Below are 12,848 nucleotides of genomic sequence, written 5' to 3' on the forward strand. Positions count from 1 at the left end.
GTGACTAGGAGCCAGTTTGTGCCTACGAGCCAAGGACAACTGTTTGTTTTACTTTCTCAGTTTGGGGGAATCCCAGACCTCTACAGAAAGAGGTGATGTTTGAAATTTTTCATCACTGGTATGCATTCTGCAGGGGCTGTGCTCCCACAAACAGTCTGGGAGACTCTCCAAGAGTACCTGCTGGCAGGTGGCAGTAGCCTCAGGCAGCAATGTGGACACCGGGGTGGGGGTGGTGGGGGATGTGATTTATTGTGGCAAAAGATACAAAGAAAAATCAGCAAAGGGAAAAGACTGCTGGGGTGAGGTTCTGGGGGAACTAGGCAGGTGCTTCCAAGAGTCCTCTCCAGTGGAGTCACACAGGATGTGTTTAATTCCTTTAGCAATTAGTTGTGACATGTTTTTTCTCTGTGTGTCTCATTCAACAATCATAACTTTATTTTTTTTTTGTTTTTAGTAATCTCTTATTCTCACTCAGACCTTTCATCTGGAATGGTTGTTTGCAAGAGGGACAAAAGCATTTTTACAGAAAAATATTTTAATACAATGTAACCAGAATAACACATCATATTCTGGAATTGGTCAGGACAAAATCCTGAATTTTTGAAAATTTTCAAAATGGTAGGTCGGGTGTGGTGGCTCATGTCTGTAATTCCAACATTTTTGGAGGCTGAGGCAAGAGGATCACTTGAATTCAGGAGTTTGAGACCAGCCTGGGCAATACAATAAGACTTTATCACCACAAAAAATAAAAAAGCCAGGTGTGGTGGTGCACACCTGTAGTCCCAGCTACTCTGGAGGCTGAAGTGGGAGGATCCCTTGAGCTCAGGAGGTCGTGGCTGCAGTGAGCCATGTTCACACCACTGCATTCCAGCCTGGGTGACAGAGCAAGGCCCTGTCTCAAAAAAAAAAAAAAAATTCAAAGTAAGCTTAAATAATCTCTATTTTTTGTCCTGATCATTCATTCATTGAGCAGCCTAGAAAAGGTCAGTTCCTTTCTGGGGAAAGCTGCATTTAATACTCAAACTGCCTTACCAGGAGGAAGGAGAAGGAAATTGTATTAGTTTATTTTCTGTTGCTTATAAAAGAATACCTGAAACTCAGGTAATTTATAAAGAAAAGAAATTCATTTCTCCGCCAGTTACGGAGGCTGAGACTCCAAGGTCGAGGAACTGCATCTGGTGAGGGCCTTCTTGCTATCTTGGACTTCCTGTGGAGTCCCAAGGTGGTGCCGGGCGTCACATGGTGAGGAGCTGAGCGTGATAGCTCAGGTATCTCTTCCTCTTCTTCTAAAGTCACCAAGGTCCTCTTAAGTGCGTTTTTTCTTGTCATTTTAAGAGTCCCACTTGACCCACTCAAAAATATACATACAGGCTGGAAAATCATAAGCTTCTAAGGCTGACAATTTCACAAGAGCTCATTAGCAACTAATGCTAATTTTAGTTTAAAAGCAACTTTGCTTTTTAAAACTCCAAAAGTATATCTCCATCTGGAGATTGCCTGTCTTTTATGTTGTCTCCTTTTTTCCAGAGGCTTCATGGCAAAAGTTATAGCAAAAATTATCCATTGCAGAGACTTTTGTTTTTTAATACTCAAAGAATTTAAATTCCAACCCACACACTGGTGGCAAAAAACAAGGATATTGTATTCCACTGACAGTTTTTCTTTGCAGGTTTCTCTGGTCATCTTGCATTTATGACACTGAAAGCATTAAACTGCTATATCAGTTTTCACCATCCATCCAAGTGCAGTAACTACCAAAAAAAATACAAAGCCTTTTTTTTTAATTTTTTTAGAGCTGGGGTCTCACTTTGTTGCCCAGGCTGGAGTGTTGTGGCTATTCACAGCTGCAATCATAGCTCACTGCAGCCTCGAACTCCTGGGCTCAAGTGATTCTCCCACCTCAGTCTCCCAAGTAACCGGGATTACAAGTATGTGACTCCAAAGGCATTTTTTAAAAGACAGCCCCAATGTGGCTTCCTGTAGTTCCAGGATGCCCCCAGCCTCCCAGATCTACCTTTAAGCAGTGCTCAGGTCACAGAGCAGTGCCCAGAAGAGGGTGAGGGAGGAGGCTCCAGTACTGCACATCTGTTACGTGCTGTATGTTGGTTTCTTAGGGCATTCATAACAAATGACCACAAATGGGGTTGCCTAAAACAACAGCAATTTATTATTCTCTAGTTCTGGAAGATAGACATCCAAAATGAAAATGTCAGCAGGGTCCTGCTCCTGCAGAAGCCTCTAGTGGAGAATCTTTCCTTGTCTTTCCTGGTTTCTGGTGGCTCCAGGTGTTCTGTGGCTTGCAGCTGTATCACTCCAGTCTCTGCCTCCATCTTCACATGACCCTCCCCTTGCCTCTCCATGTCTCTTATAAGGACACTTGTTATTGGATTTAGGGCCTACCTGGATAATCCGGGATAATATAATGACAAGATCCTTAATCACACCTGAAAGTCTCCTATTTCTATAAGGTCACATTCACAGGCTCCAGGTGGAGATATCTTCTGTGTGACCACCATTCAAGCCACTATATGCCCATCTGCCTAACATTAATGATGGCCTGCAATTTATTAAGTGCCTACTGTGTGCCAGGCACTCAATGTGCACATTAGCCACCGAGGGAGGGACTGTGTTTACCATTCTAGGGAGATAAGGTCTTAAGAAGCTTCCACAGAGATGACTGCATTTAGGATTTGGATTTCTTAACTGCTCTTTCGTGCTTCCTGGTACCAAAACCTATACCTTTACGCCTTGGGAACCCAGGTCACCCACCTGCCCAGTCCATGGGGGAGCAGGAATAAATCAGAACATGGGAGGGACTGTTAAAGCCCTTTTCCAGCTGTGATTGCTTTGCGGTTGGCTCTGGGCCCCACAGCAGGAGCTCTGCTGTCCAGGGAAATGAAGAAGCCTTTCAGGACGGCAGCTCCTGACAGCATGCTATGGTTTGAATATGTCTCCCAAAAAAATTCAGGGGTTGCCAATGTGGTGGTTCTAAGAGGTGGGGCCTTTAAGAGGTGATTAGGTGATGAGGGCTCCTTCCCTGTGAATAAGATGAGGTGCCCCTATAAAGGGACCTGAAGGAGGGAGTTGGTCCTCTCTCACCCTCTGCCTTCTGCTATGTTACAACGCAGCAAGAGGCCCTCACCAGATGCTGGTGCCTTGATCTTGGACTTCCCAGCCTCCAGAACTGTGAGAAATAAATTTCTATTCTTTCTAAATGACCCAGTCTCAGGTATTCCATCACAGCAGCACAAATGGGCTAAGATGCTCCAGCTAGCCATGGGCCCACCCCAAGGTTTCAGCCCAAGAAGGGGAGGCATCTGGGAAGGTAGGTCTGTCTGCCAGGTGGGCCTCCCTGCTGGAGGGAGCAGATTCCCAGGTCCCGGGAACAGTGCAGCAGTGCAGAGGGAAGGCCACTTGCTGGGGGCTTGCCTTCCTGGAGAACACTTGTCCAGGCCCCAATCCCAAAGCCACTCCAGCAAGAATGAGCTGTGCTGTCTACAAACACATCACTGGCCACATCCCCAAGGTCGCCCTCTGATGTGGGCGTGACCACTCCACCTATTTTGTAGTCACGAAAGTCCGCGTTTCCACGGCTGTCCTCCATGATCTCTGCAGAGGATGGGTTTCCTCTGTGGGTGAGCCCTCAGGAGCAGGGGAAGGTCCCTGCATCTCACCTCACTTTACCTCACAGGCCACAGTGGGGCTTCCTAATCTAGGGGTTCTCAATATGTGCCTCCCTGGGCCAGCAGCATTAGCATCATCAAGGAAGCTGCTGGAGTGGAGTGGCAGATTCTCAGCCACACCCCAGATGTGCTGAATCAGAAACTCAGGGTGGGCCCGGCAGTCTGTGTTTTACCATGCCCTCTGCACACTGGAATTGCCTGGAAAGCTTTGAAAACACAGAGGCTCAGCCCCACTCAGATCAATTGTATCAGAATCGCTGGGGGAGAACATAAGTAGTTTTACAACCCCCAGGTGGTTTCAGGGTGCAGCCAAAGCACATTTCCCTTCATGACTCATGAGCCTGGGAATAGTTTGAATTTTAAATAAAGGGAAGGGGTTTGGGTCCCAAGCTGAGGTAATACAAATGTCATTATAACAGACACATGGTAAGAAATACATGTGTTACAGAAAAGAGTGAATGTGGAGATTATTTCTTTTACTGAATGTACTTTTCACTTGAGCATTGAAGAAGAAAATCCCCTTTCTTTTTTTTTTTTTTTTTTGGAGAGGGTGCGGGGGGACGGAGTCTCACTCTATCACCCAGTCTGGAGTGCAGTGGTTCGATCTTGGCTCCTGATCTCAGGTGATGCGCCCCCCTCAGCCTCCCAAAGTGCTGGGATTACAGGCGTGAGCCACTGCACCTGGCCTTAAAAATCCCATTTATAGTGCAAGTAGTCTTGGCCTCAGATCATGGGAGCTCCTTGGTGCTTCTTCCTCGATTTGGATAAAAAGGCTTCACCCCAGCCACTTTGCACCCCACCCTTCTCTTCAGGATGTGAACTCTCACGTCGGGATGGCGTCCGACTGGAAGCTGACGGGAGTCTGGGCTGAACAGGAAGGGGAGCAAGCCCAGGGCTCATCTGTTCCCTCCTCAGTTTGCCTGCTCCCCTCTTTCCCTTCAGCTTTTGTGTTGATTAACGGAGAACACCCTGGCACTAGCTTTGTTCCTGAGGCCATGTCTACAGAGAGGGGGAGTTGGGGTGGGAGCCTTGCCTAACAGCCACTCACAGACTCACCCTGTCTGAGTCTCAGTTTCCTCACTTGTAAGATGGGCATGCAGCTACCTATTTTGCAGGGTTACATGACTGAGCACTTTAGTCCACTGCTCTCGGCTCATCCCCATGTAATCCCACAAGGTAGGTACATGCACATCCATCTTATAGGTGAGGAAACTGAGTCTCAGACAGATTCATAGCCAGCCAGAGGTGGAGCAGGGATGCCCGACTCTAAAACCCAGCTCTACCTCAATGCACTGTCAGATTTTGAACCGAGAAAGAGGTGATCAAGGAATAAACATTCTCTGTGCTCTCTTTCCCCATGTGCTGTGTGCTGACAGAGCTGAAAGTTCTCCTCGTTGACTTCTTGAAGCAGGAGAACGCCGTTTCTCACCACACGTGGGAGTTCCAAACGAGCAATCCTGTGTTCCGGCGAGGGCAGGTGTTTCACCTGCGGCTGGTGCTGAACCAGCCCCTACAATCCTACCACGAACTGAAACTGGAATTCAGCACAGGTGAAGCCTCAGGGCCCTGCTCATGGGGCTTGGGGGAGGGACCATGAGGGTCCCTGGATGCTGGAGTGGCCCTTTCTAGTCAGTCTGAGCCAGGAGTGCCGTCCCCTCTCTGATCCCCAGTTTCTCCATCTGTAAAGTGGGAATAATAGCAGGTATGATGAGAATAGAATGGGAAGCTCAGTCAGGACCTCACACATAGTGAGGCTCTGATTCCTTGGCTAAGCAGGGGAGGGGGCTGGAGCAGAGAGAGGAGGCGACTCAGCGGGAATCTGCCGCAGTGGGGTCTGGAACATTTTGTAGAGATGAATCATAGGACTGAGATGTGCTGATGCCATAACTGGGTGGGCTGGAGGTAAGCCAGTAATAATGATTAAAATATCATAGTTTGGTTGCAAAGATAATAGGAAACGGCTCACGCATTTGTTATAGTTAGGTAAATATATGTGCATAAGTACAACTAGGGGAACAGAGAAAATGTATTAGATTTTGTGACAGGTGGTGGGATAATGGAGGGGAGGTCTTCTTTAATGCTGTTTTTAAGCTTTTTTTTTTTTGTTTGAATAGCTCAGTAGCTCAGTCTTTACTTTTGTTTTGTTTTGTTTTTGTTTTTTATTATACTTTAGGTTCTAGGGTACATGTGCACAATGTGCAGGTTTGTTACGTATGTATACATGTGCCATGATGGTGTGCTGCACCCATTAACTCGTCATTTACCTAATGTTTTTAAGTTATAAAAATAGATCAAGTAAGACAGGCATGGCAGCTAATGCCTGTAATCCTAGTATTTTGGGAGGCCAAGGTGGGCAGATCACCTGAGATCAGGAGTTCGAGACCAGCCTGGCCAACATGGTGAAACCCCGTCTCTGCTAAAAATACAAAAATTAGCTGGGCATAGTGGCAGGTGCCTGTAATTCCAGCTATTCAGGAGGCTGAGGTAGGATAATTGCTTGAACCTGGGAGGCGGAGGTTGCAGGGAGGTGAGATAGTGTCATTGCACTTCATCCTGGCGACAAGAGTGAAACTCCGTCTCAAAAAAAATTAGATCAAGTAGATCTACTTTACAAGATGGCATACAATAGCACTTCCTGGGAGAGCGCTCCTTTTGCTCCTTCTCTGAGTGAACAACAGGCTTAGGGTCTCCTCCAACGTGCTGGTGGGGATCAGTCAGAACAGCCGCCATTCCCTTCATCCAAGATGAAATAAGCACCTACTGTGTGCCGTGCCATGAGCTACCTGCTCAACGTGTGGACTGGGACCGTGCTGTCGCTGACTTTGTGACTTTATAGTATCCTGGGTCCATGTTCATTCCCTCACCCAAAATTTCCTGAGCACTTGCCACATGCCAGGTGTTGCACTGAGCACTCTCCATGTGTGGCGTAGTGCGACTCACTCAACAGGTTTTTGTTGAGTACCTACTTTGTGCCAGGGAACCCAGAGGTAAAGCGGTCCCTGCCTCCTAGACTTGACCATACTAGCAGAGAGAGCAGTAAACAAAACTGCAAGATAATTTCAGACAGGGCCAAATATGATGAAGAAACCAAAAACAAGAGGCTCCTCCAGCAAGACAGAAAGCAGCAGGTCAGGGCAGGGATGACTCTGTCGGGGTTGGAACGGCTTCCCTGGGAAGTGAGCCTGCTGAGACCCATGTCCCACCGTGTGAGGAGCGGAGAGCAGGGTGTTCCCAGCCATGAGCATGGGAAGTGCCAGGGCCCTGAGGAGGCAACACTTGTGTCACATGCTCTTTGTCACGAGCTAACTCTCTGGGGACCAGAAACCCAGTCATGACAGGGAGGAAAGTGGGGAGTTGGGGAGAAGCGTCACTGAGGGCCACCTGTGGGCTATGGAAAGAAGTTGGATTTGATTCTAGTAGTCCCTGGAGCTCATGACATAACCTGATCGACCTTTCAAAGAAGATCCTGCAACAGTATGCGGGGTAGGGGTGGTATCTGCCTCCTCCAGACGAGAAGAGTGAAGGTTAAGCAGTTCCCCTGCATTACGCAGAGTGGACAAGCGTGTGGGTCTGTGGCATGAGCCGGCGGGGTTAAACAAATGGTAACTGGAGTGAGCACGTGACAGAGGCAGGAGCTCTAGGGAGACCTGGATCTGATGGGTAAAAAGGGAGAATGTGGAGAGGAGGCAGGAAGCTCATGTAAATTGAGCAGAAAACTAAAACTGGACATGTGGGGCAGAGGGAGGCCCCAGCAGAATTAGAGGGGCTGGAGCCAGGGGACAAATGAGCCTGGAAAGGAGGGGTGGGGGCTCCGTGAGTGGGCAGTAGGTGCGGCCGAACTAGGGGAGATTGTCTTGGGGGTGACCCATGGCTGGGCCAATGTTTTTTTTTTCCTTCGGGTGTCTCCAGGGCCAAATCCTAGCATCGCCAAACACACCCTGGTGGTGCTCGACCCGAGGACGCCCTCAGACCACCACAACTGGCAGGCAACCCTTCAAAATGAGTCTGGCAAAGAGGTGAGCACCCACCGGGCTGGCGGGCGGGCTGGCTGGCTTCTGGCGGATTCCTCCTAATGTGAGCAGCCCCTATCCCCTTCCTCACCTGTCAGCTGGCAATGTGGCTTAAAGCCATCCACAGCAGAGCATGAGAGAGGGGCCACGGCTCCAAACGTCTCTTTCCCCACTCAGCCTCCTCCAAGCACACAGTACCTCTGTGGCCAAACCTCCTACATGTCACCCTTCCCCTTTTCATTTCAAAGGGAACAGTATTCACTGGAGGACACGAGCAGAGAGAAGTACGTAAAAATAACCCATGGTTCCACCAATTAATTTACCCATCCTTCCTTCCAGGCTTTTTCTATGTCATGGTCAAATACAAAGTGGGAGTCCATCTCATGCTTCACTCATTTGACAAGACCTAATGGATGTTTTCCACAGTGGCTCCTGCCCGAGTGTGTGGCTTACGGTGGCTGGTTTTCCACGCTTTTGGGGAGCACTGGGTGTTCACAGTTGTCTCCAGTCTTCCTGTGTTGTAAAGAACCATCTCTCAGGCAGATCTTTGAACTAGCTTATGGATATTTGCTTAGGCTAAATCCCTGGAAGTTTAATGCTAGGCTAATGCCATGATTTTAAAATGGCAGTTACATTGGGTTTTTGTAGAAGCAGGATCTGCTGGTGGAAATGAGATGAATGGGCCAGTTGCTGCTGGAATCCTCCCTAGTGCCCCGGGCTCTTCCTTCTTCTCCCTCCCATCCAGATCCCAGACTCTCAACCCCAATTTTGCATTTGAGTGTTTTTCAGGGTATCATGAAAATCTCTCCCGAGGTGGGCATGGGGTGGAGGCAGGAGCTGCATTTCTTTACTCAAAAAGTGTTATTTTTAAAGTTTTGTTTTTTAAACTGACATATAACACACATAAAAGACACAAATCTTAATGGTTTGCACAATGAATTTTTACATATGCATACAGCTGTGGGACCACCAGCCAGATCAAGGTGGAGGCCATTTCCTGCACCCCAGAAGGCTGGTTCTCCTGGGTTCCATTGTAATGAACAGTGAGGGCACAACCTCCTCCCCCTTGCCACAACAGGGGTGTGGGGAGTTAGCCTTGTGGATTCTGAAGTTGTAGCATACTGAGTTTGATCCCAGCTCCACCTCTTGGGCAACCTCTGTGAACCTCAGTTTCCCCACCAGCAAAATAATGACAATTAAACATTTATATATATTAGCTCATTTAATTTTCACAATGCTCCCACAAAGAAGGGGGCCTGTTATCATTCCAAATTTTTAAACCAGAAAACTGAGGCACAGGAGAGGTTAAGTAACCAGCCAAGGTCATATAGCCAGTAAGAGGTAGAGCTGGCCAGCCTGGGCAACATAGGGCTACCCCATTTCTACTAAAAAAAAAAATTAGCCGGGAGTGGTGGCAGGCACCTGTAGTTCCAGCTAGTTGGGAGGCTTAGGTGGGAGAATCACTTGACCCCAGGAGTTCAATGCTGCAATGGCACTCAAGGCTACTTCTGCCATCACCAGCACCAGCTTCTCTCCAGAGGGTGCTGGACATCTTCTTGCCGCCTCAAATGTGGCACATTCTATGTCAACCCTTTTCCACACCTGCCCTTTCTCCTGGGGCCTTCCTGAAATCAAAAGCCATCAGGTGCCCATGCTAGAAGCCAATTGCACTCCAGCCTGGGTGACAGAGAAAGACTCTGTCTCACAAAAAAGCGGGGGAGAGTAGAGCTGGGATTTGAACTGAGAGCCTATTGCTCCTATGAGTTATAATAATAAGCATCTCATGGGAGGATCTTGAACCACAAATGGAAATGTTTTGTGACAAGGATGAGAATTATTATTCTTGGTACCATTGTGGCTACAGCAATATTGATGTATCCTAATTATCTCTCCAGCTATTATTTATCCTAAAAGACTGGATAGAGGCCTGGACGCCCTTGGACCAATGGCCCTCTAGGACTCTGGCTGCCTGTATTCCAAGAGAAATGTGTTTTTTTGGGTTTTTTTTGCTGCAAAAGACAGTTGACATTTAACCTTTCCCCGGAGTTCCAGGCACTGGGCTAGGCACATGTATTAGTCCATTCTTGTCCTACTCTACTACTCTAAAGAATACTCGAGACTGGGTAATTTATAAAGGAAAGAAGTTTAATTGATTCACAGTTCCACATGGCTGGGGAGTCCTCAGGAAATTTACAATCATGGCAGAAGGGGAAGCAGGCACATTTTACGTGGTAGCAGGTGAGAGAGAGTGAGAAAGAGCAGGGGAAACTGCCTTATAAAACCATCGGATCTCATGAGAACTCACTGACTATCACGAGAACAGCAGAGGGGAAACTGCCCCCATGATTCAATCACCTCCCCTCCCACCAGGTCCCTCACTCAACATGTGGGAATTATGGGGATTACAATTCAAGACGAGATTCGAGTGGAGACACAGAGCCAACCATGTCAGCACCTTAAGTGTGTTTTATCCACAGCATCTTCCCAACAACCTGGAGATAGTATCACCTCCAGGCTGTGGTGAAGGGAGTGGTGAAGGGAGTGAATCTCAGGGAGGTGAAAATGCCCAGTCTGTCTAGGGCTCTTGCAAGACGTGCCAAAACTTCATGCTGTATGAGGCTGCTTTTCTTTCTCATGCATCCTGCCCTTGCAGGGACGCTCCTGGCTGTCCAGGGTCCTGACCATTCCTTGTCTCCGGGCTGGTTCCAGATGGGATGAGTTGTTAGGACTGATGGATTCTTCTGGGAAGCATTTGTAGGATTTGGGATCTGGCCAGAGGGGGAGATGTCCACCTTATCTTGTGGTTTGCTCAGGTCACAGTGGCTGTCACCAGCACCCCCAATGCCATCCTGGGCAAGTACCAACTACATGTGAAAACTGGAAAACACATCCTTAAGTCTGAAGAAAACATCCTATACCTTCTCTGCAACCCATGGTGTAAAGGTACTGTGAATCTCAGGTCTGCTGGGGCGTGGCAGGTGCCCCTGGCAAAACCTGCTATGTGCAATGCATAGTCTATGAGCTTTTGTTTGCTCTCAAGGTACTTGTAAACTAATTAAAGGGATGTGACCCAGGAACAGATTGCGGACACCATTGGCGCGTTTTCTTTGTGACCAGGCCCCTTAGAATGGAGGTCCTTATTCCCCGTTTCCACTTCTCCCCAATGCCTTGCCCTGCCCCAGCTGGCTTCTGCCTTCACCACTGTACAGAGGCTGCCTTGGTGGGGGTGGGGAGGGGCCACCAAGGACTTCTTTCTTGCCAACTACAGGTCAGGACCTGAACTGTGGTTGGCTCCTCCCTTCTGCTCCCTTAGTTCTGTTCTCTTCTTTCCACTCCCACATGTACCCAGCTCATTTTTTCCTGTGGCTACACTGGAGCCTTTATGTAAATGGCACTCGAGGCTACTTCTGCCATTGCCAGCACTGGCTTCTCTCCAGAGGGTGCTGGACATCTTGTAGCCTCAAATGTGGCACATTCTATGTCAGCCCTTTCCATACCTGCCCTCCCTCCTGGGGCCTTTTTGAAATCAAAAGCCATCAGGCGCCCATGCTAGAAGCCAAGGAGCTCTTTTTTTAACCTTTGTATTTGGAAATGATTTTGATCTCACAGAAAAGTGGCAAAAATGATGTAATGAACAACCTATACCCTTTATCCAGGCTCACCTGTTGTTAATATTTTTCTCCATTTGCTTAATCATTTTCCCTCCCTCCCTCCTCTACACACACACATGCTTTTTATTTTTGAACCATTTGAGAGTAAGTTACATATAAGTTGGTTTTTTACAACCCCTAAACCCTTTGATGTGTATTCCATAAGAACAGGGCTGTTCTCTCATATAACCACAGTACAGTTATCAACTTCAGTAAATTAAGTGTTAGCAGCCAGGCATGGTGGCTCATGCCTGTAATCTCAGCACTTTGGGAGGCGAGGTGGGCAGATCACAAGGTCGGGACATAGGCCGGGCGTGGTGGCTCACGCCTGTAATCCCAGCACTTTGGGAGGCCGAGGCGGGCGGATCACAAGGTCAGGAGATCGAGACCACGGTGAAACCCCGTCTCTACTAAAAATTACAAAAAAATTAGCCGGGCGCGGTTGTGGGTGCCTGTAGTCCCAGCTACTCGGGAGGCTGAGGCAGGAGAATGGCGTGAACCCGGGAGGCGGAGCTTGCAGTGAGCCGAGATCGCGCCACTGCACTCCAGCCTGGGCTGGGCGACAGAGCGAGACTCCGTCTCAAAAAAAAAAAAAGGTCGGGAGATTGAGACCATCCTGGCAAACACGGTGAAACCCCATCTCTACTACAAATACAAAGAAAAATTAGCTGGGCGTGGTGGCAGGCACCTGTATTCTCAGCTACTCAGGAGGCTGAGGCAGGAGAATGGCATGAACCCGGGAGGCAGAACTTGCAGTGAGCCGAGATTGTGCCACTGCACTCCAGCCTGGGCGACAGAGCGAGACTCTCTCTCATAAAAGGAAAAAAAAAAAAAAGGCCGGGCGCGGTGGCTCACGCCTGTAATCCCAGCACTTTGGGAGGCCAAGGTGGGCGGATCACAGGGTCAGGAGATCAAGACCATCCTGGCTAACATGGTGAAACCCTGTTTCTACTAAAAACACAAAAAATTAGCTGGGCATGGTGGTGCGTGCCTGTAATCCCTGCTGCTTGGGAGGCTGAGGCAGGAGAATCACTTGAACCCAGGAGGTGGAGGTTATAGTGAGCCGAGATCGCGCCATTGCACTCCAGCCTGGGAGACAGAGCAAGACTCTGTCTCAAATAAATAAATAAATTATTTAAAAAAATAAGCATTAGCATAACACTTTCATCTACTATCTATATAACAGTTTGGTCACTTTAAAAAAAAATTTTTTTTTTTTTTGAGATGGAATTTCGCTCTCGTCGCCCAGGCTGGAGTGCAATGGCACGATCTTGGCTCACTGTAGCCTCTGCCTCCTGGGTTCAAGCAATTCTCCTGCCTCAGCCTCCCAAGTAGCTGGGATTACAGGCACGCGCCACTACACCCAGCTAATTTTTGTATTTTTAGTAAAGACGGGGTTTTGCCATGTTGGCCAGGCTGGTCTCAAACTCCTGACCTCAGGTGATCCACCCACCTTGGCCTCCCAAAATGCTGGGATTATAGGCATGAGGCACCGTGCCCAGCCA

At 48.3% G+C, this 12,848-nt stretch overlaps 1 protein-coding gene across 1 annotated transcript in view; it reads left to right on the forward strand.

Annotated features, from left to right (window-relative positions):
• The first annotated feature begins 4,516 nt into the window (after window positions 1–4,516).
• Window positions 4,517–12,848, forward strand: part of TGM4 (transglutaminase 4) — a 30,980-nt gene continuing 22,648 nt past the window's right edge. Inside the window, exons 1-4 of the mRNA XM_045385283.3 lie at window positions 4,517–4,703; window positions 5,060–5,233; window positions 7,593–7,699; window positions 10,507–10,636. Of these exons, the coding sequence (XP_045241218.2) occupies window positions 4,517–4,703; window positions 5,060–5,233; window positions 7,593–7,699; window positions 10,507–10,636 (598 nt within the window). The remainder of the gene's footprint in view (window positions 4,704–5,059; window positions 5,234–7,592; window positions 7,700–10,506; window positions 10,637–12,848) is intronic.

Source organism: Macaca fascicularis, chromosome 2 (genome assembly GCF_037993035.2).
Source record: "Macaca fascicularis isolate 582-1 chromosome 2, T2T-MFA8v1.1".
NCBI classification, from domain to species: domain Eukaryota; kingdom Metazoa; phylum Chordata; class Mammalia; order Primates; family Cercopithecidae; genus Macaca; species Macaca fascicularis.